This window comes from Arvicanthis niloticus, chromosome 18, assembly GCF_011762505.2.
Source record: "Arvicanthis niloticus isolate mArvNil1 chromosome 18, mArvNil1.pat.X, whole genome shotgun sequence".
In the NCBI taxonomy this organism is placed as follows: Eukaryota; Metazoa; Chordata; class Mammalia; order Rodentia; family Muridae; genus Arvicanthis; species Arvicanthis niloticus.
The window spans coordinates 35,821,845-35,847,811 of NC_047675.1; the positions used below are offsets into that span (position 1 = coordinate 35,821,845).

The 25,967-nt window shown below is 38.9% G+C and overlaps 1 protein-coding gene and 1 non-coding gene across 4 annotated transcripts in view; both read left to right on the forward strand.

Annotated features, from left to right (window-relative positions):
* Ap1g1 (adaptor related protein complex 1 subunit gamma 1) overlaps positions 1–25,967 on the forward strand; it is an 80,533-nt gene that overhangs the window by 48,133 nt on the left and 6,433 nt on the right. For all 3 annotated transcript variants that reach the window (XM_034522371.2, XM_076915871.1, XM_076915872.1), the window contains 15 exons: positions 1,379–1,474; positions 1,834–1,914; positions 2,105–2,203; positions 6,439–6,494; positions 7,416–7,529; positions 11,332–11,472; positions 12,282–12,336; positions 17,625–17,747; positions 19,003–19,092; positions 19,681–19,808; positions 21,543–21,647; positions 22,720–22,861; positions 23,038–23,164; positions 23,410–23,517; positions 23,637–23,797. In XM_034522371.2, the coding sequence (XP_034378262.1) occupies positions 1,379–1,474; positions 1,834–1,914; positions 2,105–2,203; positions 6,439–6,494; positions 7,416–7,529; positions 11,332–11,472; positions 12,282–12,336; positions 17,625–17,747; positions 19,003–19,092; positions 19,681–19,808; positions 21,543–21,647; positions 22,720–22,861; positions 23,038–23,164; positions 23,410–23,517; positions 23,637–23,797 (1,626 nt within the window). The remainder of the gene's footprint in view (positions 1–1,378; positions 1,475–1,833; positions 1,915–2,104; positions 2,204–6,438; positions 6,495–7,415; positions 7,530–11,331; positions 11,473–12,281; positions 12,337–17,624; positions 17,748–19,002; positions 19,093–19,680; positions 19,809–21,542; positions 21,648–22,719; positions 22,862–23,037; positions 23,165–23,409; positions 23,518–23,636; positions 23,798–25,967) is intronic.
* Positions 7,790–7,874, forward strand: LOC117723589 (small nucleolar RNA SNORD71). The gene has a single exon (XR_004608691.1). It is a non-coding gene; the product is annotated as a small nucleolar RNA SNORD71 (small nucleolar RNA).

Sequence of the window (25,967 nt, forward strand, 5' to 3'; positions counted from 1 at the left end):
TTAATAAGGACTTCTCCAAGAACTAAATCAGATTCTTTAAAGTGATTAGGGTTATATGTAGTACCCAGAATGCAGAGAGCAGAGAGTGTGTGAGGTGAGTTGCATACCTTTACACTGTGGTCAACAAACTCACTGAGATTTTATTTTGCATTTACAGATCTCTGTACCTTAGACTTGTCTCATTCTTGGAGTTGTCCAAATTCGAGTTTTATTTTGATGATTTAGCGAGTCACTAAATTCTGAAGTACTATGGCTACCTGACTTAAGTTCATATATGCTCTCTTGCATTTATAAGTGGCCGTAATGTTTTAGTGTTTTGGGTGCATGTCTTGAGTGTAGCTTGGCATTTCATTTTAATCTCAGTATCTTTATAGGTTTTGGGGAGTAGGGAGGGAACAGAACAAACAGAAGGGGGAAATGATGAATTGCATCAGAATTGGCCTTGTTCATCTTTCCTACAAAAAGCTGTAGTGTTTGTCCCCTTTCTTGTTTAGTTTTAGGCAATAAGAACTGTTCATGTAGATAAATGGGAAAGTTGAGTTGTGGCAGACATTTTTGAATAGTGGTTTCATATGGAGTAATTGGTAACAGAAAGCAGATGAGCACTCATGTTTATTTGCAAGCATCTGTAACTAGATTGACAATAATAGTTGATGCAGACCTGGAAAAGGAAGGTCAAAGGACTTCCTGACTAAGGAATGTGTAGTCTCCAGTGTGATAGGAGAACATACTTGAATACTGAAACTAAATTTGGCAGAATTCTGTCTGAGTAAAGGGCAGGGCACTGGGATCTTAGGTGTGCTTTCTTCATCTGTCATTTCCATTTGGCTCATGTTGGTCACTTTGAGATTTCCTGCTGCTTTTTGGGAAAGGATATGTAACTAAACCTATCTTCAGAGGAGAGACCTTTTTCTATTTGAAGTGTGATATGCTTTATATCTTAATAAGATCATTGGTTTAATGCTTTATATGACTTTGTTAGAATAGATAAATACGAACTGTTTTTTGCTACTTGAGAGTTTGACGTTCCACAGAAGTAGAGCTGCAGTACATCCCACAGACTTCTTTTATTTGGCTCCCATTGGCTCTTGGCCCACTATGATTCTAGTGTCCTTACACATTGAACTCCACAGGAAAAAGATCTGGCTTGTTTTCATGCTGATGAAGTGCATATTACTTGGTAGGTTTTGGCCTCAGTATCTGAGCTAATACTTCAGCCATTTGCATTACTGTATTTACAGCAGAAGAAATTTCTTGGACTCAGACCCTTGCATCATTTTTCTAAACCAAAGAATCTGCTTATTGAAGAGATAGACTGATTGAGTCACTATTTTATTGTTGTTGTTTTGATGCATCTTTTTTTTTTTTTCCCCTGCAGCTTGTGCCCCAATTAGTTCGTATTCTAAAGAACCTCATCATGTCCGGATATTCCCCAGAACATGATGTTTCTGGTATCAGTGACCCCTTTTTGCAGGTGAGATTGAAAAACATTTTGGATAAATGTCACATGAGTGCAATGCTTTTGAAGAGATTGTTTTCTTCATCTTAAGTTTCTATAGGGTACAAATTTGATAATTCACTAACCAGGACCAAGTATTGTATTTTATTAATGAAATGACAGTGTAAATGTAAATTTTACTTAGTAGCTGTGAAAGGTAGGTTATCTTATAACTTCATTAGATGTAGATACGTTCATGGCTCCTTTAAAAAGATGTTGAAAATTCTCCTGACTTTTCTCTGATAGCATCTGACTTCATTTAAATTATGCCAGTTTCATTCTGAATGAGAATGAGTCAGACATAATTTATTGACCTTTTGTATCCTCTGTATTAGGTACGAATTTTGCGGTTATTAAGAATTTTAGGACGGAATGATGATGATTCAAGCGAAGCTATGAATGATATATTAGCACAGGTGAGTTGATCCAACTTGAAATCTATTAAGTTTTATTTTCATCTAGCAGAGAGTAGAAGGTGTGATTATTAGGGCAAATAGTTTCTGTTTTCTCCTTAGTGAGTTACTGAAGTCACAATATGTTTTGTTGTACTTGATAGTTTTTGGAAGTGTTGCTTTCTCACTTACACACTGCTGTCTGTTTTTTCAGGTTGCCACTAATACAGAGACTAGTAAAAATGTAGGAAATGCTATTCTATATGAAACGGTTTTGACTATCATGGACATTAAATCAGAGAGTGGATTGCGAGTAAGTGTTTTTGAATCTTCTCTTTCTTCTAAACATTTTATTTAGAATGGTTTAATTGGGCTTTGTTACTTTGGAGACATGTTCCATTTGGAACTCTAGGAAGGACTGATGGACCAAAGCATGATACTGTGTTTTCTATGTGTGCTTTACCCTTGATGAAAAGAATAAAGCTTGGAAGAACTAAGGTAGGGATAGAGTTGTATTCCTATTGTTAAGGAAATCTTTCAGAATAAGCTTTTGCTAGAGACATTGTACCCATCATTTTAAACAAGGCACAGATACAATATTAAATTTATTTAAGGAATAAACCTATAGAGCAAGAAGCTCAGGTAGTCCTGAAGTTATACTGAGACGAGAATGTTAGCTCCGTAGCTTTCACATGGAGCTGCCAGGACTCCTTCAGAGGAAAACACTGTTTTGTGATGCTTTGTCTACTGGAACAGCATCTTCTACATAATATAGACGGGGCTGGCCTGGAACTCTTCTGTGGGGTAGGTAGGTTGTCCTCCATTTCGTGATTCTTCCGCTTTAGCCTCCCAGTTCTGTGGTTGTAGGTGTACTCCACCACGTTCAGCCCTTTTCTCTACTGTCAATAAAAGTGTTTCAATGTTTTTGAAAGAATTATTATTTTATTAGTTCTGTGTTTGTATGTACATGTGCTTGTGGTGAGCAGCATCTGTGGCAACCAGAAGAGGATAGCAGAGTCTCTGGACCTGGAATTACACATGGTTGTGAGCAGCCTAATATAGTGCTGGGAACCAAAATGGGACCTCTGGAAGACCAGCAAGCATGTCCTCTGAGCTGCTCAGCCATCTCCAGCCCCTAAAGCCTCAGAGCTTGTATATACGCCATGCATGCCCTTTGCCCTACTTTTCCAGTGAAATGTCTTACAAATTTATATGTCTTATGAAGACCAGGAAATTAACATGGACACTCTACTATTAAGTAAATTGTAGACTTAATTGTAGACTTAATTGTAGTAAATTTTCCGGGTTTCCAGGTGGCATTTTCTGTTAGAGCATCCAGTCTGTGAGCCTGCTTTATATTTAATTGTCACTTGTCCTTAGTCTCCTGGTCTGTTAGTGTCTCAGTTTCTCTTTATCTTTCATGTGGACACTTTACAAGTATTAATCAGTTGTTTTGACTCTAGGTCCTTTCCAAGAGCAACAGGCTATTAATGGCTGAGCCATTTGTTTGCAGCCCTGTATGCTGGAACCAGTCTTTAGTACTTTGTATTTACTGTCCTTTCCTTTAATTAAAATTTTGTGGGGAGGAGATACTTTGATCCTGTGCAAATACATTTTTAGGCTTTTGTCCATGAGTAGAATATTATATCCTGTGAAACACCAAATCAACTTCGATCATTTTCTTTTTTTCTCCTTTCAAGCAAAAGCAGCAGCTGTATATTGTTTTTTACTCTATTAGGATAACATTATCTTGAAGCTGCTTTCTTACTCATGTGTGTTTCCAGTTGTGGTAGAATATAAATAAAACAGTTTACCATTTGGATCACTTAAAGTTATGTAATAATGGCCTTAGTACATTAATATAGCTAAGTAACCAGTACTGCCATATTCTTTCAGATCCTTTTTTTTTGTCTTCCTCTGTTTCCCACCCTTAACTTTTTTAATTAAAAATTCTTTAAATGATTTTATTTAATGTGTATGGTTGTTTTTGTTGCAAATATGTCCATGCACCATTTGTGTTTTTATCTGATGCTTTTGGAAGGCAGAGAGGGTGTCATATCCCTGAAACTTGATTTATAGATGCTTATAGCTACCACAGGACACTGGGAATTGAACCCAAGTCCTTTGAAAGAGCCGGAGCCAAAGCTGTTAACATTGCGCCATTTTTCTAGTTCCCTCTCCCTTTGTTTTTTTTTTTGTTTGTTTGTTTGTTTTTTATATAAAGAAAATGATTTATTTTGGAAAATTAGCCCTTAAAAACACCATTTTGTTTTGTCTATGGGTTTCTTCTCATATTGTGCAAAGACATAGAAACAAAATCAAAACAAAAACCCAACAACCAAATGTGATGGGTATACAGCTCAGCTGGTAGAGTGTTGGGTTCTATCACTTCAGCAAATGAAAAGAACTGTTCCTTTTCCCTTCTGATCTGTACAGTTGCATAATCAATTAGTACTTTACTTCCAACACCAGATCTGGGGATGATATTTTCAGTGGTCACCAGTTGGTATTCTTTTTGTTTTGTTTTGTTTTGTTTTGAGACAGGGTTTCTCTGTGTAGCCCTGGCTGACCTGGAACTCAGTCTGTAGACCAGGCTGGCCTAGAACTCAGAAATCTGCCTGCCTCTGCCTCCCAAGTGCTGGGATTACAGGCATGCGCCACCACTGCCCCACTACCAGTTGGTATTCTGTAACTTAATTCAGTTTAAATATTCCCTACTTCGAGATAGTGTCAGATCTCAGAGGTTGAAGGCTTAGTTCTACAGGACAATCTTCCACATCAGATGCTAGTTATGATTGATATTTTAAACCAGCCAGCTGTGATTCTAGGTTCCTGTATCCCTGTCTGAGCTTAATTAACGTTCCAGAATGGCACACAGATTTCAGAGGGATACTTGCTTGTCCTTGTTATGGTAAAGGATATTCAGAGGATAAGGATGGATATCTAGGTTGGCAAAACAGGGGACAAAATATATAGGGATGGTAAGAAATATTCTTTGCATATGTACCATCTTTTAGAAAACTCCATTTGTTTAGCTACTCCAAAGCTCTGTTCTTTTTTTTTTTTTTTTTTTTTTTTATGGAGGCCTCATTATGTAGGCATGGTTGATCAAATCATTGGCCATTTTGTGAAGATTCCAACCTTCAGCACTTTTTCTTTCCAGGATCTTGAGGCATGATTGCTTCCTCTGACAAGCTAGCCCCATCCTCAGGCCATTCAGGGGTCCATCAAAAGTTAACCTCATAACAACTCAGTGTAGGAATGGAGATGCTCAGTGACTGAGAACACTTGCTGATTTACCAGAGGACTAGAGTGTAGTTGCTAGCACCTGCGTCAGGTGTAACTCCAGCTCCAGGGTTCCAGTGTTCTCTTCTGACCCCTCAGGACGGACGGACACACACACACACACACACACACACACACACCATAAATAAGCACACATTTTAAAACCTTTTGAGAATATAAAAACTAAATGAGATTTAGGAGCTGTATGTCAAGAAATGGGGACAATGACATACTTCACAGTATCATATATCTCATATGAATGTAACCATATAGTATTTATTCCTTTGCTTTTGTCTTCATCCCTTTTGCTTATGTTTTGGCATATGTCAGCTGCCTTTCTTGTAATTCCTGACTAGGACTCCATTGTACATGCCAGTAATATATCCAGCAGTTTTGTTGTTGATGGATATCTAGGACATCTCCTATCACTTGTTCCATGCTGATACAGCTCCAGGGGATTTGGTGTTTATGCTTGTATTGTGCATTTGTCACATACATTTGTAGAGTTAAACTGCTGGATTATGTATTTCTCTTAGGTTCAAGGTTGTTGTAGATTTAACTGTCCTTCTAGAAGTGGGCAGCATTCCAAAAATAGGATAAATTTTCATTGTGTCCTCTAGTAATTTTGGTAATTATACTGCTGAAACTGCATGTGATTTTTTTTTTAAAGAATTTATTTATTTATTTATTTATTTATTTATTTATTTATTTAGGTTTTTCGAGACAGGGTTTCTCAGTGTAGTCCTGGCTGTCCTGGAACTCACTCTGTAGACCTGGCTGGCCTCGAACTCAGAAATCCGCCTGCCTCTGCCTCCCAAGTGCTGGGATTAAAGGCGTGCGCCACCACTGTCCGGCCTAAAAAGAATTTATTTTGTATGTTTACACATGCATATATATGTGTCCACTATTCATGTTTACACATGCATACATATGTGACACACAGAGGTCAGAGGACAATTTGAGGGAATGGATTCTGTCTTTCCGTTATATGAGTTCTGGAACTCAGGTCATCAGGTTTGGTGACAGGCACCTTTATATACCTGTTGAGTCATCTTTCTGGCCCCTGAAATGGAACATGATTTCAAGAATGCCTTTAGATAACTTTTTCTTTGGCTAACAATTTATAAATAACCAGCTGCCATCTTTAAGCAGCTTCTACCCAGAGGCTGGAAATTTATTTTTTAGATTAAGAAAATAATATATTATTTTTATAGATATAAAAAAACAAAAACAAATAAGCAAATGTATGCTGTTTCTCTTTAGGTTCTAGCCATAAATATTCTTGGTCGATTCTTATTGAATAATGACAAAAATATTAGGTAAGTCAACTGAAAAATTTCTAATCTTCTACATTATAAAAATTAATATTTTACAGAGCAACTTTGCTCAAGATTATGTATGTGTGTATTATGTATTGTGTGATTTAGAATTTGAAGTCAGAGTTTTTATTTTCAGTTTAGTCTTAAAATTCCTGTTTTGTAAAGAATTTAAGAATTTTCTTTATGGTTCAATGTTTAATTTATAAGTTAAGAGCAAACATCCTATAAAGAGCCAAATGGTAAACATTTTAGGCTTTCTGGACCACAGCAGTTATTTAATTCCATTGCTTTGGATCTGTAACTCAAATTAATTTTTTTGGTGGGGGGGTGGTAGTGGTGATAGTTTTGAGACAAGATTTCTTCATGTAGTCCTGGCTGTCCTGGAACTCAATTTGTAGACAAGGCTGGCCTTAAACTTAGAGGTCTACCTGCTTCTGCCTCCTAAATTTTGGGATTAAAAGCAAGCACCACCGTGCCCAGCTTTAAATTCAAATTCTTACAGATAGGAGCAATTTTGGTATTGGTATTAAAAAAAGAGCAGAAAACATTTAAATGGTAAAATTAAAGTAACTTCCTCTTGTCCATTGTGGGTAAGGCAGTGTGAAAAAACATATGTACCTTACTGTATTTTTTTCTTGGGAAGATTTAGAAAGAACTGAGTCAGTTACTCTCTAAGTTTAAATGGATGTTGTGGAAGCAAGGCTAGTTCCAAAGACTCCCTACTTTATTTCAACTGTCGACTCTGCTTCTGTTCCTTTAAAGGTATTAGTTCATAGTCAGTAGTTTTGCGTTTACCTCGACATCCTTTCAGGTGTGTGTATTTCCTTATCTATTGACATCTTTGTTATTATTCAGACAGAGGGAAAACTTCCTTGAGTTTTACATTTTAGTTTATTTATTATGAAACATTGTTCCATGCAGATATGTTGCTCTGACATCTCTGTTGAAGACTGTGCAGACAGATCATAATGCTGTACAGAGGCACAGAAGTACCATTGTGGACTGTCTAAAAGATCTGGATGTTTCCATAAAAAGGTAAGAAAGAGAGTCTCTCTCTATCATTGTTAAATGAAATAGATTTTTGATAAGACTATGTCTGTCCTCTATCAATTTGATAGTTTGTAGCAGTTTTGAGAGTCAAGCATTTAGGTATTTAGTCACTGTGTTAGAAATGAGCTGCAGTTAAAGAGACCCACGGGAAATACTGAATTGTGTACTTAGAGCTCTCAGTTCTTAGGTAAAATAATTGGCACAAATGCATGGGGCCAGTGTTTACTTAGCAGAGCTGCTGTGTTTGTGTGCTGGAGGATGAAGTAAGGAGTGATCCATCGGCTAAGTGTTTTACCACTGTGCTGAAACTCACATTGCTGACAGCGCACTTTTTCACAGCATCACAGGATCCCAGAGGCAAGTGTGATTCTTAGACTAGTCCATGGAAAAATGACTGGAGCAGTTTACACTTTCAAATGTCATAAATCTCTCTGTTCAGTGGAATTTGGCAGTTCGCTTTAATGAACTTTTGCTATGTGTTCAAATTCAAAACAAAGATTTAAAGTGGTCTTTGAAGTTATTTAGTCAACAAACATTTATGTACACAGAACAAATGCTAAGAGCTTGAGCAATCTACAGATAAGACTTAGACTTAGTAATATCAGCTTTATTTTTGTTTTTTGTTTGTTTGTTTTGTTTTGTTTTATTTGACCTGGTTTCTCTGTGTAACAGCCCTGGCTGTCCTGGAACTCTTTTTTTGTAGACCAGACTAACCTCAGATTTATAAAAGATTCACCTGCCTCTGCCTCCTAGCTGCTAGGATTAAAGATGTGCACTACCATACCTGGTTTAGTAATACCAGCTTTTTAAAATTATTATTAATCATTTTATTCATTTACATTTCAAATCATATTTCCCTTCCTGGTTACCCCTCCATCAAGCCCCTCATCCCACCTCCCCCCTACCCCTGCCTCTATGAGGGTGCTCCTCCATCCATTTACCTACTCCCGTCTCACCCCTCTAGCATCCCCCTGAGCTGGGGCGACAAGCCTTCCTCCCCTCCCATCGATGTCCAGTAAGGCCATCCTCTGCTATATATGTATCTGGAGTCCTGGCTCCCTCCGTGTGTACTCTTTGGTTGGTGGTTTAGTCCCTGGGGGCTCTGGGTCCAGTTAGTTGGTACTAATACCAGCTTTTAATAGAGCTTTGGAAAGGTGGTTGTTGTTGTTTTGTTTTTGTTCTTTGTTTGTTTGTTTGTTTGATTGTTTGTTTGTTTTTTCTTTCGAGACAGGGTTTCTTTGTGTAGCCCTGGCTGTCCTGGAACTAACTCTGTAGACCAGGCTGGCCTCGAACTCAGAAATCCACCTGCCTCTGCCTCCCAAGTGCTGGGATTAAAAGCGTGCACCACCACCGCCTGGCTTGGAAAGGTTTTATGGTACCTTCTTAGTTGGTTATCACAGTAAGTCATTAAGAAGCAAATATGTTCTGTGTCTGATTAATAGACTCATTAAAGTATAGTCACCAAGGGAACAGGTGACTATAACCCTTGAAAATTTAACCCTTGAACTTTAATCCTTGAAAGGGGCAATTCTAGAAATAGTAGTCAAATCTTACTCTAACTTTTGTTGGATTAGGGTATTTGACAGAAGATGCAGCAGTAAGAGCTGAGCCTCAAGCCAGAGTTGTGTTTCTCATTATAACGCCACACCTAACATTTTCCCTACCTTTTCATTACATTGGTGCCTCCTATGTAAAATGCAGATGAGGGCTATCCACTTTCAGAGGTTTACACAAGACTAAACTGAATTTATCTATTAAAGCTATCTTAACTTCTTATGAGAATGATTATATATTCAAGGGTTGAATTGCTGTTGTGTATATTAGTTAATTTGGAATCATGTACTTAACCTAATTGTTAGTTTTAAAATGCAGAATATGTTTAGTATTTTGTAATCCCACCCAATGGTCTCAAATTTTTCTGTGTAGCTGAGATTGACTTTGAACTCCTGATTTTCCCATCCCCAGTTCCTAAGTGCTAGGATTATAAGTATGTACCATCATTCTGGTTATGAAAAATACTTAAAAATTTGACCAAATATGAAAAAACTTATATAGAGTTTTGTATGTTAAACATTTTTAGCTTTGCCTTTATTACCAAACTTAATAGGAATCTAAAAAAAAACTTTGATCTTATAGATACTTTCCCTTTTTTTTTTCTTTTTAATGGTCAGTTTTCTGTTGTTTATTTTTAGTATAATATTTATACTTTTTCAAAATAATTATTTTTTGATATTATAGTTACATCATTTCCTTCCTCCAACCCCTCCCATATACCCCCTTGATCTTATTGGCCTTTTTCTCTTTAATTATTGTCACATATATGTATGTATATATGTACATACATGTATATACACACATACCATATATATGCATACATAAACATTCATTCATATATATATATATATATATATATATCCTGTTCAGTCTGTATAATGTTACTTGTATATATATGCTCTCGTTCAAATTTATAGCCTCTTTCTCTTTAATGATTGTTGGGTGTGTATGTGTTTTACTCTGAGGAAGCGTATTTCCCTGCTCTCAGCAGTCCTTAGTTCTTTGTTTGTGACTGAGCCTTGTGTGCTTTTCTCCACATTAGCATGTCTGTTGGTATCCTGTTAGTGTTTTGGCGATTAGATCTCTCTGTGTAGTCCTGGGTGATATGGAAGTCATTATGTAGACCAGGTTGGCCTTAAACTTGTGATGACCTTCCTGCTTTTGCCTCTCAAGTGCTGGAATTACAGAGATCCACCTGCTTCTGCCTCCTGAGTTAGAATTAAAAGTATGGACCACCACACATAGCAATTTTTGTTACTTTTAAATAGGTACATTTATGTGTGTTTGTGTATAGACTTCCATGTGAGGTGCTTCAGAAGTAAGAGACTTTGGATTTTCCTGGCGTTGGAGTTAGAGGTGGTTGTGAGGTGCTTGAGGACTTGAGTTCTTAATGGCTGAACCATCTCTCCAGCCCCATAACCAATGTATTTTAAGATTTATTTTAATTATGTACTACAGCCCTTTTTTGAGACAGGGTCTGATGATTGTGAATTTCTTAACTTTCTGCCTCTACCTCCTTAGTGCTGGGAGTATAGATATAGCCCACTTACTCAGTTTCTGCACTGCCGAGTGTGGAACCCAGGGCTTTGAACATGACAGGCAGTCTTAACGACAAGGCTGCATCCCCAGTCCTGTGATAGTGTTTGATGTAAGAAAAATTATATTATGTTTAGGCAGAAATGGAGTGCAAGTAGAATATCATAAACAAGTATATTTTTAAAGAAATAATGCAGAAACACTGTCATTGGGTAATAGCTTTTTGCCTCTTTTTGAGAATCCTGTCTTAGAAATTTCAGCTTTATAGAATAGACTAATGTACTATAGTTATTAGACTTTTTCTAAGTTTTTATTGGTGTTGTTATTTATTCATTCATCTAATTATTATTTATTTATTTATTTATTTATTTATTTATTTATGGGGAAGGTCTCATGTAGCTTAGGCTGACCTTTTTCTAGCTTTGTAGCTGAGGATGCCATTGACTTCCTGATGTTCTTGCCTCCACCTCCCAAGAGCATACAGATACAAGTGGTCATACAGGCATCTATAGAGGATTGGGTTAGCATTTACAGTACCAGAGCTATCATACGAGTACATTTTCATGCTTATCTGGCCTGTAAAGAGTGAAATCACAAGACTATACAGATGTTTATGCTACTGCTTTTGGTTTATTGAGAAAATATCTGAGTATTTGTTACATTCCCACCATAAATATGTTTTTTCCCCCTCTGCAAGACGTGCAATGGAATTGAGTTTTGCCCTGGTGAATGGGAATAATATCCGAGGCATGATGAAGGAATTACTTTATTTTCTGGATTCTTGTGAGCCAGAATTTAAAGCCGATTGTGCATCTGGAATCTTCCTTGCTGCAGAAAAGTAAGCTTTAATTTTTATTATCATTGGTAGAAGGTGCTTGGAGCTTCCTAAAAGCATCTTTAAAACATGGTGCCAAGAGATGCTGTAGCATTTATTTCTAGCTCTGAATTACTAGTAATTGTAGCCAATGTTGAACAAATGATAAGACCAAACAGAATTCCACTTTTGAGAACTTTGCTTCTGTATCCATTCTTAGCCTCACACCTATTAATAAGAGGCAGAAGAGCATCCGAATTAAAGCTGTGTGTAAAACCTGACTTACACAGTGCTTCTCAGTTGTGGTACTACTGTCGTGTGCTGACACACATGCATGCAGAGGTCCAAGGTTGATGTTCTCAGTTGCTCTTCCACCTTAGTCATTGCAGTCTCTCAGTGAAATCCAGAGCTCCATAGTTTGGCTAAGCCTCTCATCCGGCTTGCTCTGGATACTCCGTTTTCACACCCAACATACTGCATTTACGAGTCCTGGTTCTCAGGTTTCTGAAGCAGCTGCTGTAACCACTGAGCTTTCTGCCCAACCCTCCTGTTTCCTTCTATTCTCCTGACAATATGATTTGTCTTCTGAGAAACTGACAAAGTCCCATGTTTTCAGTTCAGTTACTCCTATTGTAATAGCATGGGAAATGTGAGTTTGATCATATTTGATTGTTCGGTATAATGATGGCTTCTGCTGGGTTTCATGGTGTAATGTCTTCAAATAGCATCATTTTACTAGAAGACCTAGAAAAGACTGTAGAACAGAGCTTTTTGAAAGTCATTGGGTATAGTGCAGTTTATTAATTTCAGTGTTTTTCACCTTATTTTCTCAGGTACGCACCTTCCAAACGGTGGCATATAGATACAATTATGCGTGTCTTGACAACGGTATGTAGCTTTTTAAACCAGACTATATAGTGAATGTACCTAGAAATGAGGCAGATGAAACTCTTATTCTCATGGAGGAGATTGGGAATTGTGTAACTGTCCTGGTCTTGCACTGACAACTTGGGAGGAAAGTGTTTGGAGCCTAGAAGCTACAGTTCATCATAGAAGCTGAGGCAGGAACCTAGAGGCAGAAGCTGAAACAGAAAATGCAGCTTATCTGCATGTTTCCCCATGGCTTGCTCAGCTTACTTTCTTACAAAACCTGGACCACCTGCACAAGGGTGGCAACATTCTCAGTGAGCTGAGCATCCCTTCCCTGCCCCCCAAATCAGTCATTAATCAAGAAAATGTCCCACAGGCTAATTTGTTAGAGACAATTCTTCAGTTGAGGGTCCCTCCTTCCAAGTGTCTGTAGTTTTTGTCAATTGACAAAATATGTGTTTTACTGTTCTGGCTAGGCTAACCTTCCAGCATGTAATATAATGTCAGGTAGGGATAGATGCTGGTGCATAAGGCACCTAAGCCAAGTGTTTTATATTTTCTGTGGTTAGAGAAGGTAAAATTTGAGAAATGGGCTTAGTGGAAGGAGGAGAAGGCCATGCAGATATCTCAAGTACATCCTAATCAAAGGAAGTGGTAAGAGAAACAGTCCTGGGGTAGCAAGCCTGGGCCACTTGGAGAGCAATAGAAAGACATTGAGACCAGGAAATGGAGAGAGCCAGTGGACCGTTTGATAGCAGAGTCCTGAACAGGTGCTGTTATACAGAGCTTCAGAAGGGTTTGAATTTTATTTTGAATAAGATAGGAAGGTGTTGGAGATTATTTTTTCCTTGTAGTGCCGGGGATCAAACCCAGGGCCTTACACATACTAGGCAAGGACTCAGACTTAAAGTTCTGTCCTTTACTCAGTTGTTTCGAGGTTTATTTTACAGTTCCTGTTTTAGATATTGTCTTTTCTTTTTTTGGCATTCTCGGATTTGAGGGTTTCTTTTTCCTTTTTTGACTAATTAATAGAGTGTGATGGCATAGTAAGAAGATGTACTGTACGACACGATGCTACTAGAAATGGAAACCAAAAAGGGAAATGTCCCACATAATGATTGCATTTAAAATTAGAAATTCATAAACCAGCAAATCTAGGAACTAAGTTGGGAAAACATTATAACACGACAGTATATTGATACCTTTAATATGTAAGTAAAATGAGAAAAATCCAGGGGCCAGTGATTGGCATTTGAATACATAGTTCACAAGAAGAAAGAAATGGTTAACAAATGGAAAAACACACTTACTATCAAAGAATTAATAGGAAAAGTAAAAACAAAGCATCATTATTAATCTGTGGTATTTTCTCCTTTGAGACAGTCCTCATGTAGCACAGGCTGGAAGAACACTGGCTGTGCAGCCAGGGCTGACCTTGAACTCTTGATCTACCTCCCGAGGGCTGTGGTCATAGGGGTGTGCTACCTGCCATGCCTGCCATGCCTGCCATGCCTGCCCTCATACTTTCTCCTCTAGCTTGGAAGCCCTAACCTTAATAGCTGAGCCATCTTTCCAGCCATACTTTGTGGTTTTGAGACAAGATCTCACTGTGTTCGCCAGCAGGATAGGCGTGGCCAACCCACTAGGCTTCTATTATACTTTCTAAACCCAATTTCTAGTATTGGTTAAAGAAAATGAACAGGTAGCAGTGACTGCCATCAGTCCTGGTGACTTGAGTCCAATCCGTGGAGTGCTCATGTTGGAAAAAGAGAACTATCAAAAATTGTCCTCTCACCTCCATACCTATGCCAGAGCGCACATGCCCATACACATAAAATAATACATAAAAATGTATAAGTAATAGTTAAAAAAATAGAGAAACAGGTCCCACTTTTTACTTGATAGTGTAATAAATTGTGGTATTTTTTCAGAGTGCATTATGGAAGCATGCAATTAAAGTGTTATGTTGTACTTTTTGCATTGATACAATTTTTTAGGTTTTAGCTTAGGAAAATAAAAAAGACAAGTGCAGAAAAAATATGAATATAAAAAATGTTCATCTTGCTGGGTGGTAATGGTGGTGCACATTTTTAATCCCAGGCAAAAACTGTGGATCTCTGAGTTCAAGGCTTTCCTGGTCTATAGAGCAAATTTCAGGACAGCCAAGGCTACATAGAGAAACCTTATCCATAAAAAACAAAACAAACAAAAAAGTTTCAATCTTCTTGTTTTATAATAGAGGCAAACTAGAAGCAGTTATTAGTGCATAAATGAGAATTGGTTCAGTAAATTATGATTTACATGCATTTGTTGGTGGACATGGTGGCTTATGACTATAATCTTAGCACTTGGAAGTCTTAAGGAAAAGAACTCCCAAGATTTCAAAGCTAGCCTGGGCTGTAGAGTAATTTTAAGGCTGGCTTAGACTATAATATAAGACCCTGCCATTTGACAAACAGAACACTAAGAGAATTTGGTAGAGAATTTTCTGGGATAAGCTAGTTTTTATTTTGTTATTAGCAAATTTAGTTAATTTCCTGTGATGGTTTGTATATGCCTGGTCCAAGGAGTGGCACTATTTCGAGGTGTGGCCTTGTTGGACTGGGTGTGGCCTTATTGGAATGGGTGTGTCACTGTGGGTGTGGGCTTTAAGACCCTACTCCTAGCTACCTGGAAGCCAGTCTTCCACTAGCAACCTTAAGATGAAGATGTAGAACTCTCAGCTCTGCCTGCACCAAGCCTGCCTAGATGCTGCCATGCTCCTGCCTTGATAATGGACTAAACCTCTGAACCTGCAAGCCAGCCCGTTAAATGTTGTCCTTATAAGAGTTGCCTTGGCCATGATGTCTGTTGACAGCAGTGAAAACTAAGACAAAGACTGAACGTTGATAAATGTGATTGATAATGGAAATTAAGTATATTCTAACAAAAGTCGTGATAAATTAGAGCACTCATTCTTATGATGACCATGTGACTTTTCTTCCTTAGCCCTGTGAGAATATAACATTAGAATCTAGCTGCTGCCTTACAACAAGTCCTTGCCTCTTACAGATCCTGACAGGCACCCTACTGGGACATTGTAGATACAGTATTGATGTTAAAGTATTGGTGCCACACATGCTCTGCTCCTTGCTCCTTCCCTGTCTCCTGCCTAGAGACAGGTTCTTGCTATGAACCTTACCCACCAAAAGGTTTAAGAACAGGACCATACTTGTGTCTGTCATATTTGGCTCTTGATTCTCTTCAAAGACCCCGTCATGCTGGCAATTCTGGTCTAGAGCCTAAACCTCAGGGCCCTCACTGTGCTGTGGCCCTTCTGTCCAGCTTATAGAAGTGATTTTTATTTGTGAAAATGCATTAAGCTTTTTTTTAATGGCCAAAAAAGGTGGCTTTTTTGGTTCAATGTGAATTTGAAAAGTTGTTTTTTGTTGGATACAGTAGCTTCTCAGATTGTGGTGATACATCTCTCTTTGAAAGTGCCTTACACGGGAGTATGTAAATCCTCAAGGCACACTACAGATCTTTTTAGCTTCCCACTCTTCTTGACCATTTTCTTTGTGTTGAGTGAGCATTCTGGTTGCTTGTGATGCCTCAGTACTTCCCGAATACACAGGGTTAGGCCTGGCTTGTGTCTTACAAGTGAGCTCTGCTGTTGTGTTCTGCAGTAGAGTGATGTTAGCTGGGACTCCTAGTCTATGTCACAAGTGGCTAGTTACAGCATTCTAATTCCCGGGACTTATCTTCCCAAAGGTTAAGTGGCTTTGCTTTGTCATGGCTGCAGATACTGAGAGAATATTAAAAATAGCAGGTTTAATAATCGGGGATGGGGTTCCCTGCGGCTTTAAGGCTGTAATACTGGCTATGTAAGAGTCTGAAAGTTCAGATCTTGCCTGGGTAGTGAGACTGTGTCTCAAAATGAAAGTCAGGGCTACAGAGATGGCTCATTTAGTGAAACACTCACTGAACCAATTGTGGGCCTGAGTTTGATTCCCAGCCCATATAAAGAAAAGGTTGGGCATAGTGGAGCACGCCTGTAGTTCCCAGTGCTGTGCAGGCAAAGACAGATTCTTGGAGCTTGCTGGCCAGCCAGCTCAGCTGAATTGGAAGCTTCTGGATCAATGATAGGAGGTCCTGTCTCACAAAAAGAAAAAAAAAAAGTGTAGCATGACTGAGGAAGACACCTGATGTCAACTCTGGCTTCAGTGTATATGCATATACATACATTTATAGACACAAGCACAAAAGTAAGAAGAGGGTGGAGGTGGGGTTGGTGCTGGAGAGACTACTCAGTGATTAAGAGCACTTTTTGCCCTTGTAGAGGACCCAGTTTTGGTTTCCAGTACCCGCTGGCTTACAACAACCTATAACTCCAGTACCAGGGGATCCAATGCCCTGATATCATGGTCTCATGATATCAGGCACACATGTAGACACAAACGCAAGCAAAATACTTAAAATACTTAAAAGGGGAGGGAAGGCGACTGAAGAGAAAGTTCAGCAATAGAGTGCTTGCGTAGCATTTACAAGATGGTTCTCAATCCCAGGGGCCAAGCCAGGATCAGCGGATCAGGGCATGGATAACTGCATGCATACTGTCCCCATCCCACTGTTTGTTTATTGATTATAGAATAGCAGTTGAGTACTAGTTTGTAATAATAGTGTGATACTTTAAATAAGCTGGTTTTTGGAATTCCTATGCTGCGCTGGGGTATGGTGTAGTAGTAGTGTTTGCCTAGCCTTTGTGAGAAGCCTGTATTTGCCCCTAATGGTGAAAACAAAACAAAATCACAACAACAACAAAATTAATTTGTCCTTTGGCACTCTTCAGAGGTGCCTGTCATTGCTTTCCCCAGAGTGAGTGCTGAAACTTGCTCACGGGGTTTTAATAGTGTTAAGAGTTGTGAAAAACAGAAGTGGTAATTATGTTCACAAGGAATGCATTTTTAAAGTTTTTGAAATTTCAAGGCCTTAGATCTAAGTAGAAAAAAAAATGTCATCCTCGGGAATTTGAAACTTTGTATTTTGATTTTGACTGGCAGTGTGTGTGTGTTTGTGTGTGTGTGTGTGTGTGTGTGTGTGTGTGTGTGTGTGTGTGTGTTAGAATTTGTTAGAATTAAAAAGCTTAAAATACTTTAGCCAGACTTTGAGGCTGGGGCTCTTTGTGGACCTGGTGGTTAGAATCACCCTCTTTGCTTTTTGTTTGTTTATTTTTTGTAGTCTTTTCCAAAAACAATGGCAAATCTGTTCCCCTGCACTTGCCCACACTGCTTATGTGGTCTTTAGTAACTGTTCCTGTTTCTTTTTAGGCAGGAAGTTATGTTCGTGATGATGCAGTTCCCAACTTGATTCAGTTAATAACCAACAGTGTGGAGATGCATGCTTACACCGTCCAGCGCCTGTACAAGGCAATTCTCAGTGATTATTCTCAAGTAAGTACTTCATTTTCTGCTACTTCTTGGGAAGAATACTCTGATTTTCTTCTTATATCACTAACACTGAGACATATAATCTGTTATGAACCTTACAATTGATGATATGTAATTTACATTAAATGTTTTTTTGGGCCTGGGCAGTAGCTCAGCTATTAAAGTTTCTGGACTCTGCAAGCATGAGGACCTGAGTTTTAGACCTTGTACCTTTGGTTCTTTTTTTTTTTTTTTTTTTTTTTTTTTTTATTTATTATTATTATTTATCATTTATTAAGTCTTTTTTTTGAGGTAAGATCTCACTGTATATCCCTGGCTAGCCTGGAGCTCACTGTGTAGACCAGGCTGTGCACAAGTTCATAGACAAGATCTCACTGTATATCCCTGGCTAGCCTGGAACTCACTGGGCTGCACTCAAGTTCATAAAGACCCGCCTGCTTCTGCCCTCTGGATGCTGGGATTAGAAAGGGGCATGTGTCACCCACCACTCCCCAGCTCTCTGTAACCCCCCCCCCCTCTAGTAAAGGTGCGTGTGGTGGCTTAGGCTTGTGTAATCTAGTGCTGGTAAGGAGTAGACAGGTTAATTCCTGGGGCTTTCTGGCCAGTCAGCCTCACCTGCTTGGTGAAGACAGGCCAGTGAGAGTTCCTGTCTCTAAAACAATTGAACAAAAACTGGCTGAGACTGCAGATATTGGCAAGTGGATAAGGCCCTGTCTGCACAAGCAGAAATCCCGAGAACCATAGTTGGGGTCATTAGAACAAACATGAAAAGCAAAGTGGTATACCTGAGGTCAGGAGCACCAACAGAAGAACAAAGAAGTGCTTGGGTATGCCTATTCACCTGTGACACATACTCACACGGTCCTAAAATCCCCTAGGCTAAAACAAACCTGGTAACCATATTTGTGAGCTCTGTTCAGTAGAGAGAGACCCTGCCTCAATGAATAATGTGGAGATGGAGTGAAGATGTCAACCTCAGGCCTCTACTCACACATGTACACATATGCACATATATCCACACACAAGTTCACATGATACACACATTAGAAAAAAAGGCAGACAGCATCTGAGGAGCAACAGAGGTTGTTTTCTGGCTTCTACTCTCAGCCATGTCTGTGCACACACTTAAACTGATATGTACAAACACACTCACTATATGTATGCCTGCCTGTACATATATAAACATATGCACATACAGAGATACACGCACAACAAAGAATTTTTGGGAAGATTGAAGGCCTTGACTTTCTTTTGGCAGCAACCCTTGGTACAAGTGGCTGCGTGGTGTATAGGTGAATATGGAGATCTTCTTGTGTCTGGCCAGTGTGAAGAGGAAGAGCCTATTCAGGTATCTCTTGCTACTCTTGGCTAAGGAGGTAACGAGAATGTGTTTTTGATAATGGAGCAGTGTTTAATGGGGAGTTGGAGTTGATTCTTGGAAGCTTTTCACAGTAGTAGTATCTGGACTGTGTTTAGATGTGGCACTCAGAACACGAAGTATCTTGGATTATGTGGATTTAAGTCTATTTTAGTGGGTCTGGGGTATAGTAGAGTTACAGAGTTCTGGATTAGTGCTGGGTTCAGTCCCCACTACCCAACACAAAGATATATCACTGATGTCTCACTCTTCTCCATTACAAATGGAGTTCTGGTTTCTCCCACTCTGGGCAGTTAAGGAGGCGTGTGTTTACTTCCATTTGCTCATTGAAGAGTTGGCTTTTGAGAGGGTTTTGGCAACAGCCTTGAACTCTTTATGTCCTGTATGCTGCTTCTCCTTCTGCCATAACCTGTTCTTAATTGGCAATGGCCATTCAAAAACCTGCTCTGACCAATAGAATAACTTAGCACAGACTGCATGAGAGGTAGCATCCTCCAGCTCACTGATTCCTAGCTTTACTGTTTCCATTGGCTACATGTTGCATCTTCTTCCTCCCAGGTGACAGAAGATGAAGTGCTGGATATTTTAGAAAGTGTCCTGATCTCTAATATGTCCACCTCTGTGACAAGAGGTTATGCTCTCACTGCCATTATGAAGCTGTCTACTCGATTCACCTGTACTGTAAAGTGAGTACTGAGGGGAGTAGAGTTGAAAGGGTCGTTCTGTAACTCCCCAAGGGTGATCGACGAGTGTCTTCACTATCACTCTCCACCTTAGTTTTTGAGGTAGGGTTTCTTAACTGGAAGCTCACTTATTTGACAAGTTGGCCACAAAGCTTCAATAATCTGTATCTAAGTGATCACCTCAGTAGTGCTAGGATTATAGGTATGTACTGCCACACCTAATACTTGTATGGGACTCACTTAACCCTCTGAGCCGTCTCCCTAGCCTCTGTTCTGTAGCTCATTTGGTAGAATATTTATTTGCCCAGCACACAGAAGACATGGGGCTGATCTCAAGCACTGCAAAAAACAGGGTCTGGATCAGGTGTTTAATGACCATCCTTGATTATATGACTAATTTCAGGCTAAGCTAGTTTACATGAGACTCAAACTCTGAGAAATTTAAAACTTTATCTTAGACAATTTCAAGAATAGACAAAAATGGGGCTGGAGAGATGGCTCAGCAGTTAAGAGCACTTGCCACTCTTGAAAGAAGATCTAAGTTCGATTCCCAGCATCCACAAGGTGGCTAACAGCCATCTGTAATTCCAGTTTCAGCGATACAACATTCTCTTCTGATCTCCTCGGGCACTGCACATACATGCATACATACATACATACATGTGAACAGACATACATTCAGACAAGGTACTCATACACATAAAACAGAAATAAATCTTAGAAAAAAAGGAATGGAGAAAACTAGAGACAATAGTAAAATGAGTTTTAATTTACTTGGTACCACACACAGATGATCAATTCATCGTTGATCCTTCTTTCATGTGGGTATTTTGTTCTGTCATTGTCTCTCCCTACTGTGCATTATTTTGTAGCTAAACTTAAAGTTTTATAGTACAGTTTCCAACATTCGTGGTTTATTGGGTTTTTTTTTGTTTGTTTGTTTGTTTGTTGTATTTTGAGAAATGGCTTCTCCATGTAGCCCTGGTAGTCCTAGAACTTTCTCTGTAGACTGGGCTAGCCTGCTTTTGCCTCCCCAGTGCCAGGATTAGAGTCATGCAGCACTATGCCTGCCTTGGTTTATTGTATTCTAAGATATTGGTGCAGGAATAAAATCCAGATTGTGTGTGTGTGTGTGTGTGTGTGTGTGTGTGTGTGTGTATTTAAATCTTTTGAGTTTTACTTGAGCAAAAATTGACTGAGGTCAGTTTTCCAGACAAAGTTAGTTTTCCTGGACTTTTCTATTTCATTTAAAAAGTAAGGCTTTGTGAGAATTGTAATTATTTTATTGTTTAAATTGTAATGAATTTAGTGTTTAAGGATTGTAGTGAGCATTCTGATGCAAAGTTACTAAGGAAGAGAATTGGATAATATATATATTTCTTTTGTGGGTACTTTTGTTTGCAAGGTTTTTTTTTTTTTCTCAGTGGGGAGATTGATTGGACTTCAGTCTTCACACATGGTATGCAAGCACTGTGTCACTAAGCTGTGTTCCCAAACCCTAGTAAGTTTAAGGATGTGGAAGAAATACTTAGAAATTTCTTGTTACAATTAGAATATTGATAAATGAATAGTGATAAGGGAATTATATTTGTTCTTGAAATACAATTTGAATTAAGGAAACATAGATAATTTAAAATTTTAACCAAGAAACTCTGTTTTTAACATTTTCACTGCTTAATTATAAGTTTTGTTGTGAATGACTGATTTCATTTATCTTGTTTTCTCTCTGTCCTACAGCCGGATTAAGAAAGTGGTTTCCATCTATGGGAGCAGCATCGATGTGGAGCTCCAGCAGAGGGCAGTAGAGTACAACGCACTTTTTAAGAAGTATGACCACATGAGGTGAGCAGAAGGAACCAAGCAGTGCTGTGCCTCTGGCACCTCAGTGGCTTGTCCTTGTAGTCCCTGAAGGACACTTGTTGCTTGTGCTGTATTTACTGAGCTTATAACCCTTCTTCATTCTCATTGCTTGGCTGCTTTTGTTTTGTTCATTTTCTCTTCTTTCTAACCTCCTAAGAAATAAATATATTGAGTCAGATGTGGTAGGGCACACCTTCAATCCTACCACTTGGGAGGCAGAGGCAGGTGGCTCTGTCTGAGTTCAAGGCCAGCCTGGTCTACAGAGTGAGTTTCAGGCCAGCCAGAATTACATGGTGAGACCCTGTTTCAAAAATACATAAATAAAAATTTTTGTGTTTTTTATTCCATCTCCCTCCTCCATCCCTTTATGTAAAGTTTGCATCATTTTTTATTTTATTTGGCTAAAAGGCAGTTGTAATTTTTTTCCAAGAGAATTTTTTTTTTTTTCTTTCTTGAGACAGGGTTTTTCTGTATAACCCTGGCTGTCCTGGAACTTGCTCTATAGACCAGGCTGGTCTCTAACTCAGATATCTACCTGCCTCTGCCTCCCAGTGCTTGGGCTAAAGGTTTGCACCACCACTGCCAGGCCCAAGAGAAATAATTTTATTCAAATCCCATTATTTCTAACATTTTGGTGCTTTGTCTTTTTTTTTTTTTTTTTTTTTTTTTTTTTTTTTTTTTTTTTTTTTTTTTTTTTTTTCTCTTTCTGTTATATATAATACCTAGTTTCATGGTTGAAGTCTGCTAATGCCTGTTGATTTACCTTTTGTTTGTCTTAGTCTCAGCTACTGAGTAGTATGTTTGGGGATTTAGGTGGATATTTTGTTTATTCAAAGACTCTTGACTGTTTTTAATCTAATTGAGAATGTAGGTCATGTATGTATTCTTATAATCCACCTCCTGTTTCTTCCCCCCACCCCTGTGTGTGTGTGTGGGGGGGGGAGTGGATGCTTCTCCCTATTAGGCTTCACCATTAACTGATACAGTGATTGTCTTGTGTAGGGTGCCGAGGCTAACCGCCTAGAATGTAACTAACCACTGCAAACTCTTCTAGGTCTGCCCTACTTGAGAGAATGCCTGTCATGGAAAAGGTGACCACAAATGGCCCTTCTGAGATTGTGCAGACAAATGGAGAGACAGAACCAGCTCCACTAGAGACTAAACCACCACCCTCTGGGCCACAACCCACCAGCCAGGTAGCCTTGACTGAGGCTCCTGATATTTTAGTTCCTGTAGCTTATTTCTTAGCTGTTGTCCTTTAGTATTTTTTGATTGCTTGATGATTGTCCTTAATGTTAAGTATTGGGGAAAAATCTGTGTTAAATACACTTTAGACAAATAACTTATGAAGGCATTATTTCCTTATTTATAGGCCAATGATCTGTTGGATTTGTTGGGAGGAAATGACATAACACCTGTTATTCCAACTGCACCAACAAGCAAACCAGCATCTGCTGGTGGAGAACTTCTTGACTTGCTGGGAGACATCACCCTAACAGGTGAAGCCAGATTGGAGTTACTTACTTTTTGGGTAGTGATAGACATCTTGGGGGGAAATGATAATGAATGCATTTTTTCATAATAGTTAGTTTTGGTGAACAGTAATTAAAGCATTTGAACTTTTTTGTTCTTCTGGTTCAGTCTGTGCTTTTTTTGTATTTTGTTGGAGACTTTTTCTTTAACCTGTGTTTGAAGTAACTGCAGTGCTTCCCTGAGATTGACCTTCTGTTGGAATTTGTTTTAGGTGCTCCAGCTGCTGCTCCTACCCCTGCCTCAGTGCCACAGATATCCCAGCCCTCCTTCTTGTTGGATGGGCTTTCGTCACAGCCTCTCTTCAATGACATCGCTCCAGGTACAGTTACTGTCCCCATCCTCACTTGAGCACTGAGTTGTGGTTGTTGAGCAAAAGGAGTACTGATTCTTGTGTTGTTAGCTGCCTCCAATATGACTGATCTTCCTGTAATTTCCAAGGCATCCCCTCCATCACAGCGTACAGTAAGAACGGCTTGAAGATAGAATTCACCTTTGAACGGTCAAACACCAACCCCAGTGTAACAGTGATAACGATACAGGCCTCTAACAGCACAGAGCTAGACATGACGGACTTTGTTTTCCAGGCTGCAGTACCAAAGGTATTACAGTGGCTTCTCTGCCGATTTATTTTGATTAAAAATTAGCTTACTTTGTTTTATGCATTTGATGAAGAATGTATTTAATGTTGAGAGATTAAAATTTCAGATTTAACTTAAGTCAGTAGTGTTACAAAATCATCGTGGTTTATTAAAACATGCCATTTTAGTCAATACATTTACTTTGTTACACATTTTACATTTTTTTTTGTCTGTATTTGGATGGGTCTCTGTAAATGTATGCTCTGTGTATGTGTGTCTGTCTGTCTGTCTGTCTGTCTGTCTGTCTGTCTGTAAAAGGGTATCTGATCTCCTGGAGCTGCAGTTTTAGGTGGTTGTGAACTGCCCGATGTTGGTGCTGGGAATTGAACCTGGGTCCTCTGGAAGAGTAGCAGTTGCTCAGTTGCACTGAGCCCAGTGACTCAGGCCCAGTAACTGTAGACCCAGTGACAGATACTCTTTCGGGCAGGGTAATAAAAGAAATTTAGCTGGATATGATGGCACATGGTTTCAATCTCAGCACTTGGAGGAAGAGGCAGGAGAATCGCCGAAAGTTCAATGCCAGCCTTATATAAGAAATGAATTTTAGACTAGCCAGTGCTACATACATAGTAATACCCTTATTTTTTAAAAAAAGTAAACCAAAACCTAGGATTAGTGAGAACTGAATTTTACAAGGTGGTAAGTTATAGCTTGAATAGTGACATGGGTTTAGTAATATAGTACCAAACAGCTAAAAACACAAAATTTAACATAGAATCTAATGTTAATTTAGATAAAGGCCTGTTTGGTCATTAGAATTAAAATTTTTTAAAAACTATGGATATTTTAAACGTTTAAAGTTACATTTATTTATTTAATGTGTCTGTTCATGTGCTTTCCTGTGTGTGTGTGGGTACACATGTCATAGTATGTGTGTAGAGGCTGGAGGACAACGTTCAGAAGGTGGTTCTCTCTTTCTACCATATGGGCTCTGTGTATTGAACTCTGGTCATCAGTGTTGGTGGCAAGAACTCACTGAGCCATCCCTCCAGCCTCAGAAAATTTCCTGTCTTGATACCTGGGTGAGTGAAGCATTCTCCTCTTTAACCTCCAGTTTACTAATGGAACAATGGCTGTTTTGTAAATTGAGGTATTTTAAATTTTAACAAATTTTTGTTTGTTTGTTTTTTGTTTTTCGAGACAGGGTTTCTCTGTGTAGCCTTGGCTGTCCTGGAACTCACTCTGTAGACCAGGCCGGCCTCGAACTCAGAAATCCGCCTGCCTCTGCCTCCCAAGTGCTGGGATTAAAGGCGTGTGCCACCACCGCCCGGCAAATTTTAGCAAATCTTAATTTTAGGAATATTTACATTCATTTTTGAATACTCAAAAAGTTTTAATGAAGTTTACAATGGGCAGAGTACAAAGGTTTTCTCTGAAAGATAGCGATTCAAGCTGTAGCTAGTATATAAGTGAGTGAGCATGGCTCTGTTCCAGTAGAAGAATGTTAGAAACAGGTATTAGGCTGTCATTGGCCAGGCAGTGCTTTAGACTGAGCTAATTTTTACTAGTTTAACTAAAGCCAATCTTAGCCTAGCTTAACTCTTTCTGTGACGTGCAGCACGGCGTTTATACAATACGCATTTGGAAGTTGGTAGTACTTTATTGTAGCTTCTGTTCATTTTTGTTGACCTTTGCTCATAATTTTTAGATCCTGTATAATTTATATGTTTTAAAGTTATGTGACATAGGTATGTCACTAATAAATTCTAGAGCTTTTCTATTTTGATCTTAATACTAGTTGTGTTCCCTGAAGTCAATCTGTTTACATTTGCAGAGAGTGGTAATGATGATAGCTACTTCCTAGTATCACTTTGACAGCTACTGAGTTCTTATGTTAGACCCAACTAGAGCCCTGTCCTTGTGTTGAGTGCTCAGGCAGTGTCCGTCGTATAACCTAGGGTCTTTACAGTGATGACGCCACCCTGGCCTAGCAGCATCAGCTTTGTATGGCTTTGGTTTGGGTGTTATACTGGGCACTACATTTGGTTGGTGTATCTTGAGCTTCAGGATGCTACATTTCATAAATACTACTATGTGGCTTTCATTTTTTAATGTCTCTGAAATTTACTTGGATACCTTACAGCTGAGGATGCAGCCAGTGATGGAACACTTGCCTATATATACACGAGGC